This window comes from Chaetodon auriga, chromosome 8 (assembly GCF_051107435.1).
Source record: "Chaetodon auriga isolate fChaAug3 chromosome 8, fChaAug3.hap1, whole genome shotgun sequence".
Taxonomy (NCBI): Eukaryota; Metazoa; Chordata; class Actinopteri; order Chaetodontiformes; family Chaetodontidae; genus Chaetodon; species Chaetodon auriga.
This window is the reverse complement of record NC_135081.1, coordinates 21,808,023-21,830,332: the sequence shown is the minus strand read 5'-3', so window position 1 is coordinate 21,830,332 and position 22,310 is coordinate 21,808,023. Positions and strand designations below refer to the sequence as shown.

The 22,310-nt window shown below is 43.7% G+C and overlaps 2 protein-coding genes across 6 annotated transcripts in view; one reads left to right on the top strand and one right to left on the bottom strand.

The window, feature by feature from the left end:
- Positions 1–5,374, top strand: part of pear1 (platelet endothelial aggregation receptor 1) — a 49,006-nt gene extending 43,632 nt beyond the window's left edge. The window contains exon 23 of the mRNA XM_076737695.1: positions 1,072–5,374. Coding sequence (XP_076593810.1) covers positions 1,072–1,211 — 140 coding nt within the window. The 3' untranslated portion in view covers positions 1,212–5,374. The remainder of the gene's footprint in view (positions 1–1,071) is intronic.
- LOC143324896 (lamin-A-like) overlaps positions 5,339–22,310 on the bottom strand; it is a 33,632-nt gene continuing 16,660 nt past the window's right edge. For all 5 annotated transcript variants that reach the window (XM_076737698.1, XM_076737700.1, XM_076737701.1 and 2 more), the window contains exons 3-13: positions 12,927–13,083; positions 12,213–12,338; positions 11,450–11,620; positions 10,840–10,965; positions 9,943–10,163; positions 8,279–8,585; positions 7,593–7,700; positions 7,081–7,200; positions 6,925–6,984; positions 6,636–6,809; positions 5,339–5,606 (exon numbers count right to left, since the gene is read on the bottom strand). In XM_076737698.1, coding sequence (XP_076593813.1) covers positions 5,571–5,606; positions 6,636–6,809; positions 6,925–6,984; positions 7,081–7,200; positions 7,593–7,700; positions 8,279–8,585; positions 9,943–10,163; positions 10,840–10,965; positions 11,450–11,620; positions 12,213–12,338; positions 12,927–13,083 — 1,606 coding nt within the window. In that variant the 3' untranslated portion in view covers positions 5,339–5,570. The remainder of the gene's footprint in view (positions 5,607–6,635; positions 6,810–6,924; positions 6,985–7,080; positions 7,201–7,592; positions 7,701–8,278; positions 8,586–9,942; positions 10,164–10,839; positions 10,966–11,449; positions 11,621–12,212; positions 12,339–12,926; positions 13,084–22,310) is intronic.

The following is a 22,310-nucleotide window of genomic DNA, read 5'->3' as shown; positions in this document are numbered from 1 at the left end:
TAACAAAAAGGTTACTGTGGGCACGCAGGCTGCAGCACGTCAGAAATCTGCGTTAATATTCCTGTTTTTACTGTTTATTCTGCTTTTCCAGCTGTGTGAAATAAGATCTGCTTCCATGTCATCAGTAAGAAAAAGTGCAGGCTGTTATGAGGAGTCATGGCGCACTTTCCTGTAAGCCAATCACATGCAGGCAGGTGCGAGGACAACTGTAAAAACTGTAACTTAACCTTTGTAAGGCCACAACTGACAGTTACTTTTCATTATCAGTTTAGCTGCTAACTATTTTCTTGATTAATGATTTGGTTTATAAGATGTCAGAAAATTACATTTAGAATTAAATTAATTTTTTTTTAAATTTTGTCCAACCAGCAGTCCAAAAGCAAAAGATATGAAATTTACTGTCACATAAGATAAAGAAAAGCACCAAATCCTCACAATAAGAGACAGTTTGACTTGAAAAATAACTTTAATAACTGAATATCTCCCAGTGGATCAACTAATCATTAGCTATAAAGCTACAGTCATAGTCTGGTTACATTTTTAATCTTTTATTGTGTTGATGGATAGACTTTATCTTTGTTTAGGAAAATGCTCACTCACTCTATGAATTATTATTGATTAGACAAACTGACACCCTGGATGGATGATAAAATCAGATATTTCTTATAAGTGTTCTGTATCATTTGTGTTCACAGGACAATTCCTAAATTAAAAGTGAAAATTAGGGTATTTTCTTTAAAATGCAGAACAAAGGTGAAAACATTTATTTTGTCTTCATAGTTAGTACTTTATTGTACTACTACTGCTCATTTTTCTACACATTTCTTATTCTTCTGCTATACATTTGCATATTAAAACAGACAGCACAATGATGCAGTAAAATCCTTGTTAGACAGCTTTAATCAGGACTGTAGAGGGATGAAAGTAAGCGCTCTGTGCCTTCAGCATCCAATCAGCCCGTGCCAAGAAGCCTCACACAGGTGTTTTACCCACAGGAGGAATGGCCAGGAATTAAGATGTGAAAGCATCACCTGCCTGTTTGTCTCACTGTGATCATCTTTTCCCCCTCAGAGCGTCAGAGTTCCCTCGGTCACGCTCCACACGAGGACCCCCAGAGCCACTACGACCTCCCCGTGAACAGCCACATCCCGGGCCACTACGACCTGCCGCCGGTCCGCCGACCCCCCTCCCCCAGGAGAACACCTCAGTGACAGTCACAGCAGCAGAGCCAGTTTCCCTCCTCCTCGCTTCGGGGATGATTTCAGGCCTGTGCTGGCAAAGAAAGAGCAAACTTTACGCTCTTCTCTGACAATCAGAGCTGTAGACCACCCAGAGAGCGGCGGCGAGGCGTCTGTCCCAAGGAGGAACCACCTTTTACAGTGGATGCCCCCCCTTTCAACTCAACACTGCCCCTCTGTGGGCTAAAGTGGTACTTGTTTCACCATGACAGACTTGTCATCCAGACTGGGGAGCCAGCAGGCTGTGGTGAGGAAGGCTGGACTGTGGCGACGCCAGCGGGGCTTCAGCTGCACTCACCTCCCGTGGGAAAAATATACCAGAACACTTTACAGTTAAAAGCAGCAACTTGGGAATGTTTATGTGTTTGAACTCATCTAAACATGCTGTAATTGGTGTTTTCCACATATTTTGCTTGCTGCTGATCAGCTGCACATTTTGAAGGCCCCTTTTTATCAGAAGTCAAATTTTCTTCGGTCTTCATCGTGAGAAATAACGCAGACATTGAAGTTTCTGTTTTGCTTTTGTATTACATTTTAAAAATCCAAATTTTTCATCAATCACAGCTGGACTTCCTTTCCTGATCAGAAAACCTCAACTTCAAAAAAGGAAGGAGGCAAAGGTCATGGGACTAAGCAGTGCAAAAAAAGAAAAAAAAAAAAGGTTGTTGTTGTTGTTTCTTTATTGCTGATGTGCAGATTTCAGGGCCTAAAGTGCCAAAGATTTGTTTACCACCTGAAAGCTTCACACCACCGTCTCCTTCACGTGTCCTGTTTGTTTAAACTGTGGCTCACTTATTGCTGCTGTCGGATGAAAACTTTGTAAATATAGAAATCAATATATTTTTGGCTTCACAGCACCGTAGAAGAACACCCTGTTTTAAGATGATCGTGTTTTCAGGGGTTTGTGTGGCCAAAGATCACATCTGAAGGCACAAAGATTGTTTATGCTGTAGAACATAACCCGTCATTGAACTGGGAATTTCAAGCCAAATCAAAGCAGCACTATGAATGTCAGCCCTACAGTGATGTTTGTCTTTGCATGGATTTTAAAGGGCCGGTTCACCCAAAAGACAACAAACATTTTTTATTACTTTGCAAGTACTCCATCGATTTATCATTTTGCTCGTCGGACTCACAAGTTTAAAGCAAAAATCTAAATTGATGCAGCAGAATCTTCCTCCTTGTCAAAACATGGTGCCTATATTACCCACAATGCAACTCAACCGCCAACAGTCATCAGAGATTTGGGTGTGTTACGCTAGTAGCAGCTAGCGTAGCCTCGAGCAGAGATGAAGAGCGGGCTGAAGAGTTCTGGTAACCTCGCTTCATTTTAACTCCTCCACATTTTTTTAAACTTGTCTTCAAACCAAACTGTCACTGACTCCAGTGACATCACACGAGGCAGTTTATCGGATGTTACACAGCTCCCTCTGGAGCCACAAAAGGCTTTTACAGCTTTTTTCACCAGAGTTTCTAATGAATCAAACCATGTGGAAAAAACAGATATACTGCTGTTAATTTATGTCTGAATTTTCAATGTGAGCACCACAAATAAAATTCCATTCACCTCCATTTTATTGGGATGTGGCAGAAACAGGGTATTTAAAAACCTGGATGTAATAAAACTGTATGACTGGATACCGCTAAAGGCGATAAAATGTGTTTTTGTACAATGGGTGAACTGGCTGTTTAATCAGCCAATTAGCCATTTCGCCATAACTGCATTTTAAACTATGTAAAAAGGTTTAAAAACAAGCTGGAAAAAGTAATTTGTCATTATTTCTTTAAACTGTATTTTGTCAACTAAAGTCTTGTGCTGCCTGTCTAAACAACAACCGTCCAATCAGTCGGATAATAGAAACCTTGTGTACCAGAAAGAATGTACATTGTGCTTTAAATGTTTTTGGTAGAGCTTCAGCGTTTTTTATGTATGGCCATATATTTTTGAATGTAACCATGGGAACATGTGTATATAATGTAAATAAAAATGGCTGCACTTTTCATCAGCGTTCCATATCAAGGAAAAAAATTACAAGAGACATTGGAAAAAAAGGATTTTACTCATTATTTTAGAAAAGAAAAAACTGAATGCATGGCTTTTCCACAGTGTTACAGTAACATTATGACAAGAATAACACAAATCCCACTTCAAGCTAATTACAACTTTGGCATTAAAGGCTAATAAGAAGAAATCCCTTTCTGTGACATTTTAAATCCTCAAGTCCTTCAAAAGATTCATGAGGCCTCCATCAGCGAGGGTTCGGGATTTCACAAAGGCCCTTCAAGAGGTTCTGTCACATCGAGCACATCTGTGGTTTGAATCTGATTGTCTAAGTGCTTCTTCATTAACCTGAACGAACGCTGCATACAAATGTCAAAGAGCAGCTGTCTGTTCCTTAAAGAAAACACTGCAACGAGAAGAAGTTCCTCTGAAAACCCCTTTAAATGTTCTGCTCTGAGAGGGATGATTTCTTTAACAGATGCATATTTTAATACAGTAATCATGTCTCGTAAATTTAAGGTGCATATAAATCTGTTATACTGGTCATACACTAAACATCTTTGGCCACTTCTTTAACTAATGATTGTCATGGACTTTTTAAGGCACTGTCGGGATCATAGAGTCAAAATCAAAATCAGCTCGAAGCAAAAGCACAAAAGAATCTAATGTGGCACAAATACCTCACAAGTACAATAGGAAAAAAAAAGAAGCTATCAAGTATTTTCCATAAATGCTTTGATATGCTTTTCACTGGAGTATAAATGAGTTAAGCTGCCAGACTACAGTACAAATCTACCTGCTGCGCATATTTGGCGAAGCCCTCAATAAAAGCAGTGTGAAAAGTCACAAAGTACACAAAACCCCTCAATCCTACTCAGATTTTAAAAAATCATGTCTGGGGATTTTGAAAGCCAGTAAGCTCGAAGGAAAGGGGGGAAAAGCCCTTATGACCAGTTCTTAGGAGCAACACAAAGGACAGCTGACAGTCACAAGACTGCGATATGAGGCATGTGTGCAAAGAACAGTGACTGTTCGCGATTCTTCTCTCCTCTCAAGGCACATTTGTATTTTCAGTCTGTAAAAACAGTTGCGCTCTGTAAATAGCAGCAACACTCGTCTGTTAGAAGAGTGTTGATTTGGTTGAATAAGCTGAGAAATCTTATAAATATATACTGTATGTACGACACCAAATTTGTTAGTAAACACGCCAAACACGGCGCCTCTATCCATGTAGGAAACAATTTCTACTTTTTCTCCATCGTCACAACAAAACTTCTTTGGAACTTCTCTAAAAATTAAATGTACGTCACACAGACACACCTGTTAACTGGGTACATTCGACTCATCCAGCAAACAATACTTCCTTATTTTCAACACACGTTCAAGAACATAATCAAACACTTTTCTCTGGGGTCAATTAAAGACAAAAATATACGCATCGAAAATAATTATTTTCTCTGTGAGCACCTCAGCTGCCATTTAAATCCACAAACTTCAGAAAACAAATGCTGACATGTTTGTCTAAGGCTACGGTGAAGAAACCTGCTGAACACCCTGAGCTTTCAGTACTTTGGCTTTCTTTGGAGACGTTTCCTACATATATCTTTTTTCCTATCTAATTTATATACTCTTTAGCATATATAAAGATAGCACAACACTGCTCAATCAAAGGAGAATAAATTTCAATTGTAAACATCAAAACTAACATCTTAAATAAAGATTTGATCTATTGGATGGGCGATAAACCTGATAAACAAACCCCACAGGATTCCCCCTCCTGCCGTCTGTATGGCTGCAGAGACCTATTCCTGACAGGGTTCACTAGCTGTGCGTGTTGAGTGTTGACAGCCTGGCCATTAAATGTGAAACCCCGGCTCGGATCGAAGCACAAGCACTGGTCAATGGAGCTGTGTGTGTGTGCGTGTGTGTGTGTGTGTGTGTGTGTGTGTGTGTGCGCAAGAAGAGCAGGATATAGTACAAGCATTAGCACAGAACACATGCAATAACATAACTTGAATATACAAAAAAAACCCCTCAAAAGCTAAATATGAGAATCCGAGGCCCGGAGTGGCCATAGAAAGAAAAATATACATATAAAATGTATGGAGCTCAATACGTGGGAACAAATCGGATCTGGTCGTATCATTTGGAGAGCTCAGCGTAGTAAAACATGGCCTCTCTAAATATATATTTTACTATGGCCTTTCTGTGGCTCCGCAAATCTGAATACAAAATAAAACAAGATCATATAAAAAAATAGAGACAAATATCCCAATGGTAGAAAACGGTTCTCCTCTGTGGGCTACAGGAGGTGAGGTGCACTCTGGTTTTCACATGATGGAGCAGTTCTCAGGCTTCATGCGGCCCTGCAGGAGGAAGGGACACAGCGCAGCGTTAAGCGTGGAGAAAATAAGAAAACTGGACAGAAATGAGACAATAACACACGAGAACTGGGTGGACGGTGAGATGATGTTTGGAAGCAGCATCTCCTTTCACTGGTTAGCTGCTCTGTTTAGTTTCATTGTGTGTAACAGCCTGATTGTGTGATTCAGTGAAATGTTTTATTTAATGTCTCGTTGGAGACTAAATGTTGTTGCTCATAAAACCAGTTTTTCCATGGATACAGGTGATTGTTTGGTTCCTTTATTTGAGCAGTGACGTGAGCCAGTAAGTTATAAAAAAAAAAAAAGTTTAGTATAACCTCCTGAGAAGTCTCCTGAACATAAAGATGCAATTTGGTACCAATTATAATAATAAAATACTCAGTAATTAAATTTGTATACAAATTATCGTACAGTTTAACAAACTCTCTATTTGCTGCAAATAAGTGACACACAGAGTTAAATATGGAGCCTGTTTGGTCATTTTCACGGTTCATTTGATGCGTGCTGGTCTCATGCTCACGTCCACTGATGGCAGTCAGTGTTAAACGCCGCTTTCTCAGCTTTTCGTTGGCGTCTTGTTGGGTTGAACTCTGGTGGAGCTGCTCTGTTTTTCGGCTCTGGTTGTTTTCGGGCGAATCTCAATCAAACACGACTCAAACAAACGCCTGTGGGATTTCCTCTATTACCTCGTTGTACATAATGTGGCTTTGTCGTTTCCATGGATGATTTTATTTATTTTCATTATACATTAAACTAAATATTCTATGATTTCTTTCATTTTCTAATTAAAATGTCCGTAACGTCCCGCATCTCTAATATTTTACAGCTAATGCTTTGCACAGTGGGACATTTTTGCAACACTAAATCGAATTCCCTGTAACTCTGCAACCTATTTCAATCACAAATAAAATCCCATAAAGTCATATTTTGTCATAAAATATAATACAGTGCTCTTGTGCTTTATGATGTGTAATTGCTGCTGTTCATGTTGTAAAACAGAACCACAGTCACCTGTCTGGGCTCGTTGGTGCCCATAAAAAAGGAATGTCCCCCGAGGCCTTCAGCTAGACCCCCGCTGCTGCAGACGCCTGTGCCGCGCTCCGCCGACTGCCCGCAGGAGTCGCAGATCACGGTGCGGCTCCTCAGGTTGTACTCGTTGTCTGCGCCGCTGGTGCTGTGAGCTCCCTGCAGGGGGCGACACACGACAGGGTGAGTTACTTAACGCTGCTTCTCGACTGGGAGACGCATAATGCATAATGCATGGCGTTTTGTGAGCGGCCTAAACTGAAGAGGGGTTTACCATGTCATCTTCTTCATCATCCTGGAACAGGGTACGTGTCACTTTCCTCATGGCCATTTCCTGTTGGGGAATAAAGACACAATACGATTCAGGTATTGCTTTTAAAAAGGAAGACAGACGTGAGACGAGCTCAGAGAAATGCAGGTGAAGACAGACCTCTCCGTTGGCGCTGATGAGGGAGGTCTGGAGGAGGTCGCCGGTGCCCCAGGAGTTCTGGCTCTTCCACACCAGGTCAGTGGGGGGGTTGTGGGTTCCATTGCCAGAGGCAGCCCAGATCTGCCCAGATTGCAAGAGATCATGAGGTTAACTAATAATTCTTAGGCTGCTGCTGACATACAGAAAAAAGATCTAAGAGGTGCCCCTGTGGATGTCTCTTCTTCAGTGTCCTTGAGGCCTGTTGAAAGCATTTCTCTCCACATAAAACATTTTCTAAACAGATTTTTTTTTTATATGATTTACATCCATGCTTGCTAGCTTACTCCTCTTCTCTGCACACTGGAACACTGATACTTCAAGCTTTACTGCCGTCAAAAAAAAAAGTGTGAAGACGTTGGCAGGAGTGTGCATTATGTCACCTGCACGCTCGTCCATAGTGGTCAGAAAACTCAAGAGTACCTTTATGAGCAGGCAAAGAAATAACAACAAACAGACAAGTCTGGAAAACTTACAGTGACAGTTCCTCCAGCCTTCAGGGTGAACTTGTGGGGAAACTTGTAGGTGATGGGGCTGCCGTTACCGACTTGTCTCTTCACCTGCCAGTTGCCCAGAGATTGGTCCTATGGAGGAGGAAACAGAGAGGGAGGACAGACAACTTAAGAACAACACTGAAATTTACTTCGGACGTAAGATGTTTGACAGACTGAAAAGGTTTAAGCTGCAGATAAACATGCTGATCAGTCTTAGGATACAGACTCAGCATCACAAGTAACAGCTGAATGCTATTTTTGAATGAAGTTTTATAACTAAGTTCAGGAGCAAAGACCACGCCCCCTCCGCACAAGTATCTAACCTCACCCTGATGTACTGATGTCCTGTTCGACTCTGTCTTGGCACCCTTCCCCCACAAACCCCTTTTTCTTCTCTCTCTCTTGTCTCTTGCGGCTCCCCCATCTTGAGCTCCCCTGGTTCCATCATGGCTCCACACAGACAGCTCACACTGGTCCATCTTCACACTCCGTCCATCCATTCACAGCCCGGATCTCTCCCTTCATCCTCTCATGTCTCACCTTTCTTCCCCTACTCATCCCTCGACCCTCATCCCTCCATCCCTCATTCCTCCATCCCTCACCTGGCCTTCCGTTCATCCCTTGACCCCCAATGTATGGTGTAAGGTGCGGTGAAAAGCTTCATGTACCTCGTCAGCCTTGTTGCTGAGACGGACGAACCTGCCCTCCAGGTCGACCTCGTCCACCGTGATGCGCCCGCTGGCTGAAGCGTGCTGACTAATGCGAGTCTTGGTCACAGTGCCCCCCGCCATGCTGGAGGTCTCGCTGTCGTTGTCATTGAGGCGACGCTTCTTGGTGCTGCCCGTGCCGGAGGAGTTGCGGCTGCTGGAGGCGGTGGCGGCGGAGTGGAGCAGGCGGCTGGCGTGGCCGTGGCCTGAGGCGGAGGTCCGTGTCACTGTGACCTTGGTGGGTGGAGGGCTGGGTGACAGACGCAGCCTGAGGAAAGAGGGAGGAAGAGATGTAGATGATGGAGACAGAGCAGAGCATGTGAGACCGTACCGTACAGATGCAGTCTCACATTGGTGCTGAAGTGCCTTTTTATATCTCATCCTCACTGCTCTGGCACTCTTACCCAAAGCCACTGCAAGCAACCTGCTCCAGTGATTGGCTGATGCTCCGAGAGCCCCAAACCGGGACCGATCTAGGAAAACCCGCCTCTGCTGTTTCTGCAGCAGTCTAAAAAAATCTGCATCAAAACATCTGTACCTCTCTGTAACTTTAGTTTAGAAAATTTAGTCTAAAGGCCCTCTTTTACTTTGACGCACACGGTTCCATTTATACCAAATTGGGTGTAAACTGAACCAGACTTCTGCGTGTGGATCCTCTCGAATTTGAGCAGATGATTAAGTGAATGTCACACTGACCCCCGGGGGGGGGGCAGAAGGCACGCTTCATGCAGACATTTATTTGTGGCCGAAAACAAGCTTGAACCAGGTCATGGCCAAAAATATTTGGACATCCATGTGTGATTGTTGATCATCTTGTCCAAAACTACAAGAGCACTCAGAGAGCACAGACCTCCGCCAGGGCCAGTCGTCCACTCTTCTGTAATTTGTGTATCTGCCTCATGATTCGATCCGTTCTAAAATTTTCCAAATGGGCTCTTCCTTGGCACTTACATCCTTCCACCAATTTCATGAAAATTGGGCCAGTAGTTTTTCCTTAATCTTGCTGAGAGACAAACAAACAAACTGAACCAAAAACATGACGTCCTTGGCGGAGGTAACTGTGGGCATTAAGCTGCTGCTGCAACAGCCTCCACTCCTCTGGTTTCAAGCTTTCCACCAGATTTGAGAAGCTGGCAGCAGGGATTTGATCCCATTCAGCCACAAGAGCGTCAGTGAGGTCCAACACTGATGTTGGGCAGTGAGTCCTGGCTCACAGTCGATGTTCTAGTGCATCCCAAAGGTGTTGGATGGGGTTGAGCTCAGGGCTCTGCGCAGGCCCGTCAGTCTTTATGGACCTGACTTGTGCACCAAACTGTAGCAACAAAGCTGGACGCACACTATTGTCTAAAATCTGCTTTAACAATAAGACTTTCCTTTATTAGACTTAAGCAGCTAAAAACAGGAAAAACAGACCCCAGGCAGGGACGCTGCACTTATGCCTTAAATGTCTGCATGTTTGGTTATAGTGATTCTAAGTGGTTATTCACTACAAAGAGCAGTGACTTTACTGTTTGTAGTCTGTCTGGTTGGTGATTCCTCGCTTCCTGTAACAACCTGTAGACCTTCATTTGTCTGACAGTGGCCATGTTCTTCAATATTCTAGGACTGTTTTACAACAACCTCACCTCTCCTCCTCTCCCTCCAGCAGCTTCCTATAAGCATTAATCTCCATGTCCAGGGCCAGTTTGATGTCCAGCAGCTCCTGGTACTCGTCCAGCTGCTGCAGCATCTGAGCTCGGATCTCTGCCATCTCCTTCTCTTTCTCCTCCAGCCGCCGCCGCATCATGTCCCGCTCCCTCGTCAGACTATCCTCCAGCTCCCGCACCTTGGACTCGCTCGCTGACAGCTGATTTAGACAGAAAACACATACAAAGGTTAGTCAGTTAAGACTGAGCAGTCTGTACTCCAGCAACATTTCAAACAAAGTGTTTTCACACCTAACCTGTTTGGTTCAGTAAAAAAAAAAAAAAAAAAAAAAAATCAACCCTGGTGTGAAGGCTGGTGTGAAAGCTGTCAATCAAACCCCAGAGCAGACCAAACAACCAGGCCGAGACCCTTGCAGGAGCTGGTCTCGGTCAAGTGGGATGCGGATGAGCGAATTTAACAGTTTCTAGCAAGTAGCTGGAGAATGAATGGTTGGACTTGGACTACAGCAATGTGGTGTGCTGTATTTGGCCGGCGAACCTCCCTCAGGACATTCCTCCCGCGTTCACACATCTGACCAATGAGTGAAAGTTCTCACGTGGTTTCTGTGCTGCATTTTGGCTCTTTGGCTTTTTGTCGAAAAGAAACCAAACCAAGGGGAAAATGCTCCAACTTCACCAACCGATTCGGTCCAGAGCAAGTGAACTATAGGTGTGAAGACGCCCTCCGTCTGATCGATGAGTGAGGCGAAGCTTAACGCCAAATCAATCAATGGTGCTCAGAGATGAAGAAGTCTGACGGCATTCCTGACAGTGTCAGTGGTCAGTAAATCCAGCAGACAGATAAACCACTGACTGACAGAGTGTGAGTGCGTGTACCTGTTTCTGCAGCAGGCTGAGCTGGCCCGACATGCCCTCCATTCGAACGCGGGTCTGCTGCAGCTCTTCGTGGGCAGCTCCCACCAAGTGGCTGTTCCTGTCGGCTGAATGGCGAGCGTTCTCCAGCTGACACACAGACACATGATACAGCCTTCTATCAGCATTGGTTAACCGCACTGAACCGCCTGAGTAACACTGATGATCAACTCAGAGTAGTGTTCACTCCATTTCAGGGGACGTTATCACTGAATGAACAAGGTATTTTAACTGTTTTGCAGACCAGACACTGCAGTAGAAATAACTTCCTATTAAGTTAATTCAAAACGGAAACTACAGTTTCAAGTAAATTCAACTGACAAAAACTTCTGTTGTGTTTTTCCTCTTTAAGATTCCTACAAGACAGCTGTTATTTGTGTTAAATTAATCTCCCTTCTAATAGAAAGAGATGTTAAAGAAGAAGTTAAAGGAGGAATTTATACAGTGATTGAGTGTAAATCAATATTATGCATCATCTGAATGCAAAACACACAAAGCTGAGCTACCATTAATCAAACGGAGTCTCGACTCTAGGTGTCGACAGAGCTGCATCTCGTGCAGCATCCAGACCCACCTTAGAGTTGTAGGTCTTCTCCACCTCACTCTTGTAGAGGTGGAGCTGCTCCTCGTGTTGGGCTCTCAGCTCGGCCAGGGCCTCGGCCAGCTTGCTCTCGTATTCCCGCTGCCGCCCGCTGTCGATCTCCACCATGCGAGACTCGTGCCGACGTTTGGACTCGCGCATCTCCTGCGGACAGACAGGATGTTGGTGGTTATCAAGCACGCTTACTTTGAGTTTCATGGACAGCTGTTGTGTTGATTAGAAGCTGATTTAACTATATTACTTAACTACAAAACCAGTCATTTACATTGACATTTGGTTTAGTTGCTTTCAGGCACATTAAACAGCTTCAAAGACTCCACCTGTAGAAAGCTGCTATGGTCAGTGAACTTAATTGCATTGATTACTCAGTCGCTGTGCAGTAATTACCTGTTTAGACATACAGAGCTCCAGCAGAGAAATCTACCTCTCTGCTGACCTTTAAGCAACTCCTAATCGTTATGTTTACATTTGGAAAACACATCTGTTGCAAGCTTTGGTCGGAGCTCAACTAGGACCAGAACACTGTGATAATTGTGACTTCATTAAGTCACTGTGCACTGCGTTCTATCATTTATGTGAAAATAAAGGAGAAGTGAGGAGCAAAAAAGTGCATCTGTGAGACATCTGCATCAGGAATGCAAATCAAGCAGGTGGTTGGATGTGAATCAATATCGTGTGGTACCGCTGACTTGGAGAGCTCAATAAAAATAGAAAGGTTAAGGTGAAGAGTGAGAACCTCGTTGTAGATGTTCTTCTGGAACTCCAGCTCCTCCCTCAGGGTCTGCAGGCGGTTCTCAGCGTCCACTCTCCTCAGCATCTCATCCTGCAGCTGCTTCTTGGCATCCGCCAAGTTACCGTCAATCTGTTGGAAAGAGATGAGGACAAAAATGGTCTTTGATGGAAGCTTGTAAGAGGAAAAAAAAAATGCAGTAATCTGAGCGGCATTGTTTGAGCTATGAACCCTCCTTTTAAGAAAACACATGTAGTTCCTTGGTGTGACCAGTAGGTGGAGCACGGCCACAACTGTATCTACTTCAGGACCTGTGGTAAAATTCATTGATAAAACAAACTGCAGAGGATGCAACCTTGCCTTCCTCACCACCTTGTCCTCATTCATAATCAACTGCCTGGAGGGTTTAGATAAAATTACTACTTCCATTGAGGCATTTCCACACTTAGGTGGCAGAGAAAGCGCCCACACTGAGACAGACAGCTCAAATGTCAGTCACTGTGGCATAGCACTTCAACAAACTACTGCTTTTCTAACAGGTTGCAACAAAGGACCTTCAAAACTTCCCATGATTACAATCAATGCAAGTCTGTGGAGATTAACCACACGTATAGAGCAACAGGACCACAGCGGCTTCTGTTTACAATTAAGAGCCAGGGAAAGACATCCAGTGTAAGCTTGATGATCCTGGCGCTGGCGTAGGTGCAGAAATGTCTTTACCTTTGCCAGCTGGGCCTTGAGGTCCTTCACCTCAGCCTCCAGGGCTCGCTTCTCCCCCAAGGCAGTGCTGAGGGAAGCATCTTTAGAGTTGAGCAGGGCCTCCAGGTCCCTCAGCCTGGCCAGAGCCGCCTCCAGGTCAGACTCCTTTTTACTGTTCCTGTGAAGACATGAGACAAAGAAGAAGAGGACGTTAGTTTGCTGTCTCTGCTTGTGCTGTACCATGACCTCCTCCTGCTGTATATGTCTCTTATATCCCTGTTGGTGGGTTTCCATTGTGGCCCCTCTTGCTCTCTGGAAATGCAGCTTGTCTCTCTTTGACATATTACATAGTTTTGCTCTTTCTGACTGCAGTCTGGACGCAGATGTTTTGGTCTCTTTGGAGCTGTGTAATTCATCTCACGTTGCTTTAAAAACTCACTCACTCTCTAGACTGTTAAAGCTAAAACAAATGCTGCTAAGGCTTTGAACCTAATACTGATTTCACTGTGTTTTTAAATTTCATTGCAATGCTTTATTATTATTATTGCCTCATGTTAAGCACTTTTAACTGCATACAAATAAAGTTGCCTTGAAGCACACACGCTCTTAAATGTGACTAATACACAGGGAGTTTTCAGTGACAGGCTTACATGACACAGTCCATCCTTTTCACCCAGTTAATGTGTTTCTTTGGTAACTCTGAGTCATGATTTCCTTGTAGCTCCTGCTCAAGTCTGCTAAATTGTGCTAATGCTAATGAGAACCTGTTCCTTCATTTCCGCTTAAAGTGAAACATGGTGAGCAGCAGATAACTGTGCTGCAGTGACAGAAGTTGTGGATGACACAAAGTGCCATTGTGCAGTGCAGTGAGCGCAGCAGTTGTCCACCGTTGATGTGAACTGAACTTCGGCCAACACATCAACGTGCTGTTATTAGCCTTCCGCACTGAATAAGAGCCCATTTAACTCTCTCTCCAGGGGCCCTGTGTTGAATTAAGGGAATGCACGTTTGTTGCGCATGTGCTTGTGCATGTGAGCGCCGCCTCTCCTCTAACATCTCTTCAGGAACCAATTTAGAGTTCTGGTTGGAAAAACAAAAAAAAAAAAACAGCAACTTGGATACAGCCATGGAAAAACAATGCATTCCCAGCAGAAGATGAAGAGAGCGGAGGGGAGAGAGAGTGGTTGTTAGCAGTATAGGTGGTTCGTGCCCAGCCAAGAAGGAAATGGGCTCCCTGTTATTCTACTTGGCCCTGTGGGCTAGTCTTCATTGTCACTAATAATGGCCATCTGCTGGGGGAGATGGTTTCCAGGCTGCTCACACTGACCTCAGAGTCCTCTGGTCGCTGCCAGCCGGGTGTTAGGACGAGCAGGCAGAATGAGCTACAGATACACTTTAACACACTCACAGCGAGATAAAGTTACTCCACAGCAGAGTAATGCTTGACAACAAAGAGCGAGCCCATTCACGAGCTATTACCTCAGAAGTGAAACTGTAATTTATTGGCTTATGACACAGCAATCAATATCTATTACTGCATTCAATAAACAGTAATGAGGCTTTGGAAGAGCCTGAAAATGCAATTCTTCTTCCTGAAAAGAGCCGAGACAAAGGGATGAGGCAAGCCGGTGGGAGAGCAGGACTACACTGAGGCTGCCTGCTTCAGGGACAAACAGAAACAGCTGAGAGTGGAAAAAGCTGAAAAATGAATGAATCTTTAATAGCCAAAAAGGCTAAAATTAAACCCAGAGAAAACATACTGTGTCCATGATGCTTCACAGATGCACGGTCAAGCTTAGAGATCTTCAATGGGTTGTTGTACAAAAGCCTCCCAGAATACTCATTGTTCAGATTTAAAAAAAAGAGGAGGAGGAGGAGGAGGCACAGCCCAGAGTTTGAGCAGGCCCAAATCAAACAACCATCATGGCCGCCGTGCACACAAACACACACAAGAAGCTCTGAAGGAGGCACAGACATCCAGCAGCGATCACCTGTGTGGCCGTGACTCAAAATCACACCTGTGTTACTGTATGTGAATGTACACACACCTGATCAGACGTGTTCTCAGGCTATGAGGTACTGATTTAGAGAGGTACTGATTCAGCCTCATGGTCGCTTAGGAAGCTGTAGTTTGTGATGCAGTTGAACTGTGTCATACTGAGAGGTGTCTCTAATATTTAGCTTACACTCATTGTGTTATAATGCATTCGTTTTTGCTAATACACTGACCTTTTCCAGAGCCTTTCACCTCGTTTAAATGACCAGATGTTGGCCCCAGATGTTCATACATTCCTTTTTTTGCAGCAATGCACCAACGCATATTCAAAAACTTGCCTAGTTGTTAAACTACAGTCTTCTACAGCATCATTTAAGAGCTGGTTGTAAAAGCTTTGCTCAGGGACGCTTCGTTTCACTGCATTCAGTGTTTATTTTCAAACATGCACTTAGTTGCCAGTTTATTAGGCACACCTCGCTAAAACTAATGCAGTTTAATGCAACAGTCTTGTTATAAATTCTACCTTCATAAAAGGTTATAATTTATTTAGAGAGGTGCTGCACCACAAATGGAAAGCTGTGGTTTGTTGCTGTTGAGCTGCATTGCTAATACTGACAGGTGTTTCTATTATTTTGTCCAACACATTTATTTGAATGTGCATAGGCTAAATAACAGAGGTTTAAGGTCTGCAACCCTGAACCCAAAACAGTTGGGGCTCTGTGTAAAACATAAACACAAATGGTGTTTACAGACAACGGTTTTACAAAGTGTTCCTGAGCTCATGTAGTCATTTCCTTCATCCAATCATGTGTTCACAAAGTGGTGAACCTCGCTCCATCCTCGACTGTGAATGACTAAGCCTTTCCTGGATGCCCCTTTCATACCCAACCATGATACTCTCACCTGTTACCAATGAGCCTGATTACCTGTGGAATGATCCAAACAGGTGTTTTTGGAGCGTTCCACATCGTTCCCAGTCTTTAGTTGCTCCTGTCCCAACTTATTTGAAACGTGTTGCTGCATCACATTCAGAACAAACAGATATTTACAAAAATCAGTGAAGCTGATGAGCTCAAACTTTAAATATTTTGTCTATGTGCTGTTTTAAATTGAGTATATGTCAAAAAAGCAGCAAATGATCATTCTGTTTTATTTATGTCTTACACAGCGTCGCAGACGATTTGGATTCAGGGTTGTACAAGTACTTGAGATAACAGCTATAAATACACAGAGAAAAACGGGAATGTGTCGAGAACACACACAGTATTAACACCCACAAACATTCCCTGCATTCCTGAACCTACAAAGACTGAAGCCTACAGGAACAGTCACCCCATCGGAACATCAGCCATCACTGAATGTCATGACGCCTACGAGACACGCAGATTAGTCGGGCTAAAATGGACAGACACACGATCACTGCTGCAAAATGTTTTAATGACTATTATCTTGATGTGACTATAACAAGATAACAGAGTTTAACCAGCTCTGGTCGGCCGTGTTCCCTAAGGCTTGTGTAGCTCTCTAGGTGTGATGAAAACTCATTTTCCAAGGCTGCCGCTGTTATTGTGGAACATTTTAAATTCACAATGCTGCTCATTAACATATTATGGGCTTTAAACCCAAATCAACCAAAATAGGTCTGTAATGAGCGAAAGACAAAGAGAGGTGTGTTTTCTTTCTATTAAACTGGGCTGTAAAGTGTAAACGCTGCACACACACACACACACCCACCCCCCACCCCACACACACACACACACACTTTTCACATTTGTTTACAACTTGAGATCAACATTACTTGAAACTCCACAGCTCTTTGTCGAGACGTTCAGACTTCTTCAATGAAACATTTCAGCTGTCTGATTGTGCGGGCAGATGGATGCCTCTGAGTGTGGCTGCTGTGACGTTCATTAGTGCTAATGGGCCCAGTGGATCGGCTCCAGCAGTGAATTAATGGACAGAAGTGGGTTTGGTATAGTGACATGCTGTTTGACTATTTGTGCTCTCTTCATACACAAATATGATGGCGAGACAGAGAGTTTCCTTACAGCAGGATGACATGCATTGTGGCAATGTGATGAATGCTTTTGACAGAAATCTCTTCGGCTGCAGCGTCAGTACAAGTGGCCCCTGTGAGACGCACAATTACACTCCAATGAAACGAGACTAAGAGCCCTGCTAGCAGCTCTGCAAGGTCGTACTCTGACACAGTGGTGCTTTCAGCTAAATCCTAATGCTAGCATTCTCACAATGACAACGTTGATATGCAGATGTTAAGCCAGTATAATGCACCACAGTCACCAAAGTCGTAAGACATCGTCCTCTGGGAACCGGGAACATCTAGACAAAATTTTGTCCGCCAATCCCTCCAATGAAATGGGTGGACCAATCAAACGTCATACACTGACATCCCTACAGCTAGGCTGCTAGCATGGCTACACAGCCATGAGATGAAGCACATCAACGTATCTTAATGCACATTTTGAAGCATTGCATCTTGCAAAAGGTTGATGGAAACACGCCGAATTCATGTTTTCATTTCAAAAGTTCGCCTCAAGTTTGCTTGACCATTAGATGACAGCACAGCTAATGACATTTACATACAGCTACAGCAGAGTGTTATATAGCTAAACATGAAAACACACCTGAAACATGTATCTGACTACTGAGTCGGAGTCTTTCTATAATTTCTTTATCTCGTTTTACTAGCTTTCACATTGTTCAGCGTTTTGATAACGTGGTTCTGATCCAATTATTGAGTCCAAATCTGGTCACAAACATGGAATTTACAAACCCACCAAATTCAATTTAATGTGGAGTTTAATTTAGAGTAGTTCCAGACTTACACGGGCGCTCTTCAGCTCTGAAGAGGCGCATTGAGTCGAGATTTTCAAAATGTAGGGAAGAATGCGGAGCAATTCGTCTCTCAACAACGTTGTGCTATTACAGCATTTTTTAAAGAACAGGTTGAGTTCTCAAAGGAACTAATTTGGGGCAAATTAAAAGTAATGCATTTCATATTTCCAGCAAAGCAGCAGCAGCAGCAGTTTGCAATCAACTGACCAGCAAAACACGACATCAATTTTCTGAGCAAACAGGGGATTCTGGTTTGATCTCTGAATGGCTCTTAAAATGAGTCCCTTTGATGTGACTGCATTTATTTTTTAACGTCTATGAATTCAATGCAGATTAAGGGTTAATGTGGACCAGATCTGAAACCACAAGGACAAAAATAATTTTGCAGGTGCTACTTAAGGAGTCTTTATGGCTGCAGGGACACAAGATCAACACTTTGTCTGTTAGTAAATATCGAAATGATTAAGCTGTTAACACATAACGATAAATCACACTGGAAAAATCTTAAATGCTTCAGTTTTACTGAACTGTGCTGACAAAATCGTCTGGAAACAGAAACCAGCAGATTAAGTGAATTAAACATCACAACAGTGACCGCTGGCTACAATGACGGGACTTCACTTCAACATGTGTGACACACGGCGGCACGATGGACTCGCCCGCACTGCTCTTTAACATGCTGTCTTTGCTTCTGGCACCTCCAGAAAGATGTTCTTGGATGTCGGCTTAAAGCAGTGCGTGGCGTCTGAAGACAACTGAAGGATTTTGGAAAACCTTCTGTGTGTGTGTGTGTGTGTGTGTGTGTGTGTGTGTGTGTAAGTACATGTGTGCATGTGGGTGTATTTGTGCATGTTTGACTCTGTTCTGCACCATGTGTGGGAGTGTTGGCTGCAAAAACTGTGTGTGTACTGCCATGCAAGTTAAGTGTGCACTGTATATGTGTGTGTGTGTGTGTGTGTGTATTCGGATGACATCAGCTCTTAATGTGCTATAAAATATGTGTGGCGGCACATACAGTGCATATGCATGTCCCTCTATGTGTGTGTTCTCATATACATTTACATAATCCAGAGCAGGGTGTCTGTGAGCTCCTCATGCAGACGTTTGCTTGGGACGACCTGTTTATACGATCATGTATGAATTGTATAATTAGAGCTCCTCAGCATAAATGTCCTGACTTCATGTTTACATTCTGTCCCGTCAAAGCTCTGAAGCCTCACAACCTGCGCTCACAACAGTGGTGGAGTCACTCTGCAGGTATTTTTTTTAAGAATCACACTATTAATATTTACAATACGACACACAGACAGCATGAGACTAACAACTGTGGTATTGAAAATGGCTGAGAGCCAGCAGATGAGCAAACAAATTGCGGATTACATTTGGGAAATTAGGTAAATAAAGCGGAAAAAATACCAGCCTGTTTCATCAAGATAAGGGAAATCTGTTACAAGTAAAACAAGGCAGCGGAGTTGTTTCCAAGCTTGCAAACTGAGAGAGACCTTTGAGCTGAAAGGGCAGCGCTGCACGTTTTTTATTCTGCACTGAAGGAATTAAAAACAGACAAGCTTTGCTCTTATTTTAACTGTAGACCACTTGTCTTATTTGTCATGCCTTCTTTCCTCCCACACACAAATGTCTGCACTCTTGGAAAAAAAAAAAAAAAAAGATTACTGAAAAATAATAAAGGCTTGCACATCATTCCAGCCTCTTCATCTGCAATATCAAAGCTTTTTTAAGGCATTTCGTTACATTCGAGTAAATGACACACTGTGAGGCGCAGAGACAAAATGGGAGCTGTTGGACGGAGACAGTGTGAGATGGGGGAGAGGAGGGGAGGAGAGGAGAGGCTGGTGGGGGAGTGTGAAATGGAAATGCGAAAAGAAAGAGACAAAAAGAAAAAGAGAAAGAGGGGGAATAATAGAGACGAGAAATCTGAGGAGGAGGAGGAGGAGGAGGAGGAGGAGGAGGAATGTGTTGGCTCGGCTCCCAGCCTCAAGGATGACTCACAGCTATCTTTGTCCACCCCGGTAACGAGAAACGAACCCCGCCTCGTGGAGTGAAAGAGAGAAAAAAGGCCCCCCCCCCCTCCCCACCTCCTGTTTTGCTATGCCGTTGCCGTGGTAACCAAGGCCTTGTCGTCAGGCCTGCTAGCGTGCCGTTTGTACCACGCTGCGGACGCAACGGAATAAAAAGGTGTCGACTTCTCTGAGCTGATTTTCAAAATATCTCAAGACCGAGAGGGCGTGTGGATTGTACACACTAGCCTGTAATTTCCTGACGATAGGGCAGCTGAATTACTGCAGCCGCTACAGCCCCAAAAAAAAAAAGCTTTATGAGACCGTGGCCACGCTGATGCTTCATCAGCACCGAGGACTGAGGCAGGACCTCAGCTTGAGGCACAGATTTAGACATTTAAGAGCAGATGAACACTTGAATTCAGAAAGACAGAAAAAAACATCCTATATTTCTGTGGAATGATTTTAGCGGAGGCATTATTTTAATGCACTACTCTGTAACAACTACAGCAGGTCTCACAGAAATTACATCTGGCCACTTTACCAGACCTGCACATTTAAAAAGACTTGAGGTTAAACGGCTTCATCGTCTGACCTTCTTCCTACTGCGCAGGAAAACTCACAGCTCTTACTGTCCTGCACGGATCAGATGGTTTCTGATAATGAGAGGACATAATCTCAGCCGCACCCGAGTGAGTTCACCCAAGTTACAGTAAAACATATTCCTTCCTTACCTCGAGTACGAGGTAATTACATCTGAAATCTCTGCTGCCAGTTCAATATAATCGGGGTGAACGGTTAATTTCTTTAGTTTGTAATTTAAAGATCGCTTCCTCTTCCCATCACTCTGGATCATTTGCAGAAGTGACTGTCAACAGTTTTCATAGCTACAAGCACAAACTGTTGACAGCATGCTCTCTGGTTTATCCAAACTGAAAAGGTTTTACTTCACCCACATGTTACTGGGGCGGAGATGAACAGTCCAATCCCTGAGCAAATATGGCCTGCATGCCTGGTTACCACTAGAGATAAGCAAGATTTTTATTTTTTAAGGGAAAGTGACCAACACAGTCCCATTTATGGCGACTGTATGGAAAAGTAAAAGTTTAGCTGCAAGAGGCTGAGACACCTACATGCACACACTGACATCTGGGAGCTGAACTCCAGCTGCAGCCTTGCGCCGTCCACCCCGGAGCAGCTCCCCTGCAGCAGTGAGGGGTTTGGAGCTTCGCGCATGGGCACATCTGCTGAAGCTGAGGAGGAGCAGGGGGGTGCACCTCATTCATTTCACCCAGGAGGCTATTCCCTGCCAGCGTGTTTAAACCGGCGACTCTCTGCACGGGGCTGCTACAGTTACAGACAATTCATCGCCTCCTTCATTTCCTGCAGGACTCTCCAAAGAATTCCTCTGACATTTAGTACAAGTGTCCATTGATCCATATGGTATGTTACCGTATAAACACACACACTCAAACACACACACTCACAATGTCTGGCAAGCATGTGTGGGCACATGTGGGAGGGGTTTCCCGATGACTCACTGCTCAAACACTGACGAGAGGAAAAAAGGGGTTCTCCCAAATTCCCTATAGATGGTCTAAAATGTTCCCTTGTCCAATTATAGCCGACCTTTCCCCTTTCCATCCTCACTGCATTTAGTTTGGCCATTGACAAAGCTGCTTCAGGTGGAGAACACGGGAGGGAAAAGGTGACTAAGAGGAAGGCTGTGATAATGGGGTTTTAGTAAACACACACCCAGAAATAGAAGTGGCACCAGGAAAACATGCTGGAGTACAGTATAATATGAATTAATGGGCCATTACAATAATACATTATTTGGTGCAGGATGCAACTAATGATCATCATCATTATTATTTTATCCTGCAATTATTTTCAGTCATTCATCGATTAATCCTTTTGTCTACACAAGGTAGAGAAAAAGGCTGAAAACTGCTTGTTTTGTCCAACCACTCGTCCAGCACCAACAGGTGTTTCATCGTTTAACAAGCAGAGGCCCAAACACAGGCTGGTGGGGGGGTGGGTGGGTGGGTGGGGGGGTTGTCCTCTTAGTCTGGACGGCATGTGGTTGAATTTTCTCTCATCTCTGAGCACAAAGCCTCACGACTCTAATACTGAGAAGATTTTTGAATCCCAGTATCACTCAGACAGCAGTGGTTATATTTTAACAGGAGAAATGTGAAGTCTAAAAATAATCACACTGATTCATGATTGTAGGAAAATGGAATAAATTGTTAACTCAGTATCTGTTTGACTAATTGTGACTTTTTGAAAGTAAGTTCCCTTTTAGAGGAGACCAGGATCAGGACTCTGATCAACAGACTTCAGGAACAGTACCGATTTTATTTCGGGACATTCTGAGGTTTGTGCGCAACGAACAGATAAGATGTATTAGAGGTCTGCAGGCAACCTCTGAGACGCGCTGCTGTCCTAACTTCAAACAAAACGAATATGCACACAGTAGGCCGAGCTGTTCCACAGGCTCTCAGATAAACAGAGACGTGGAGTCTCAACCAG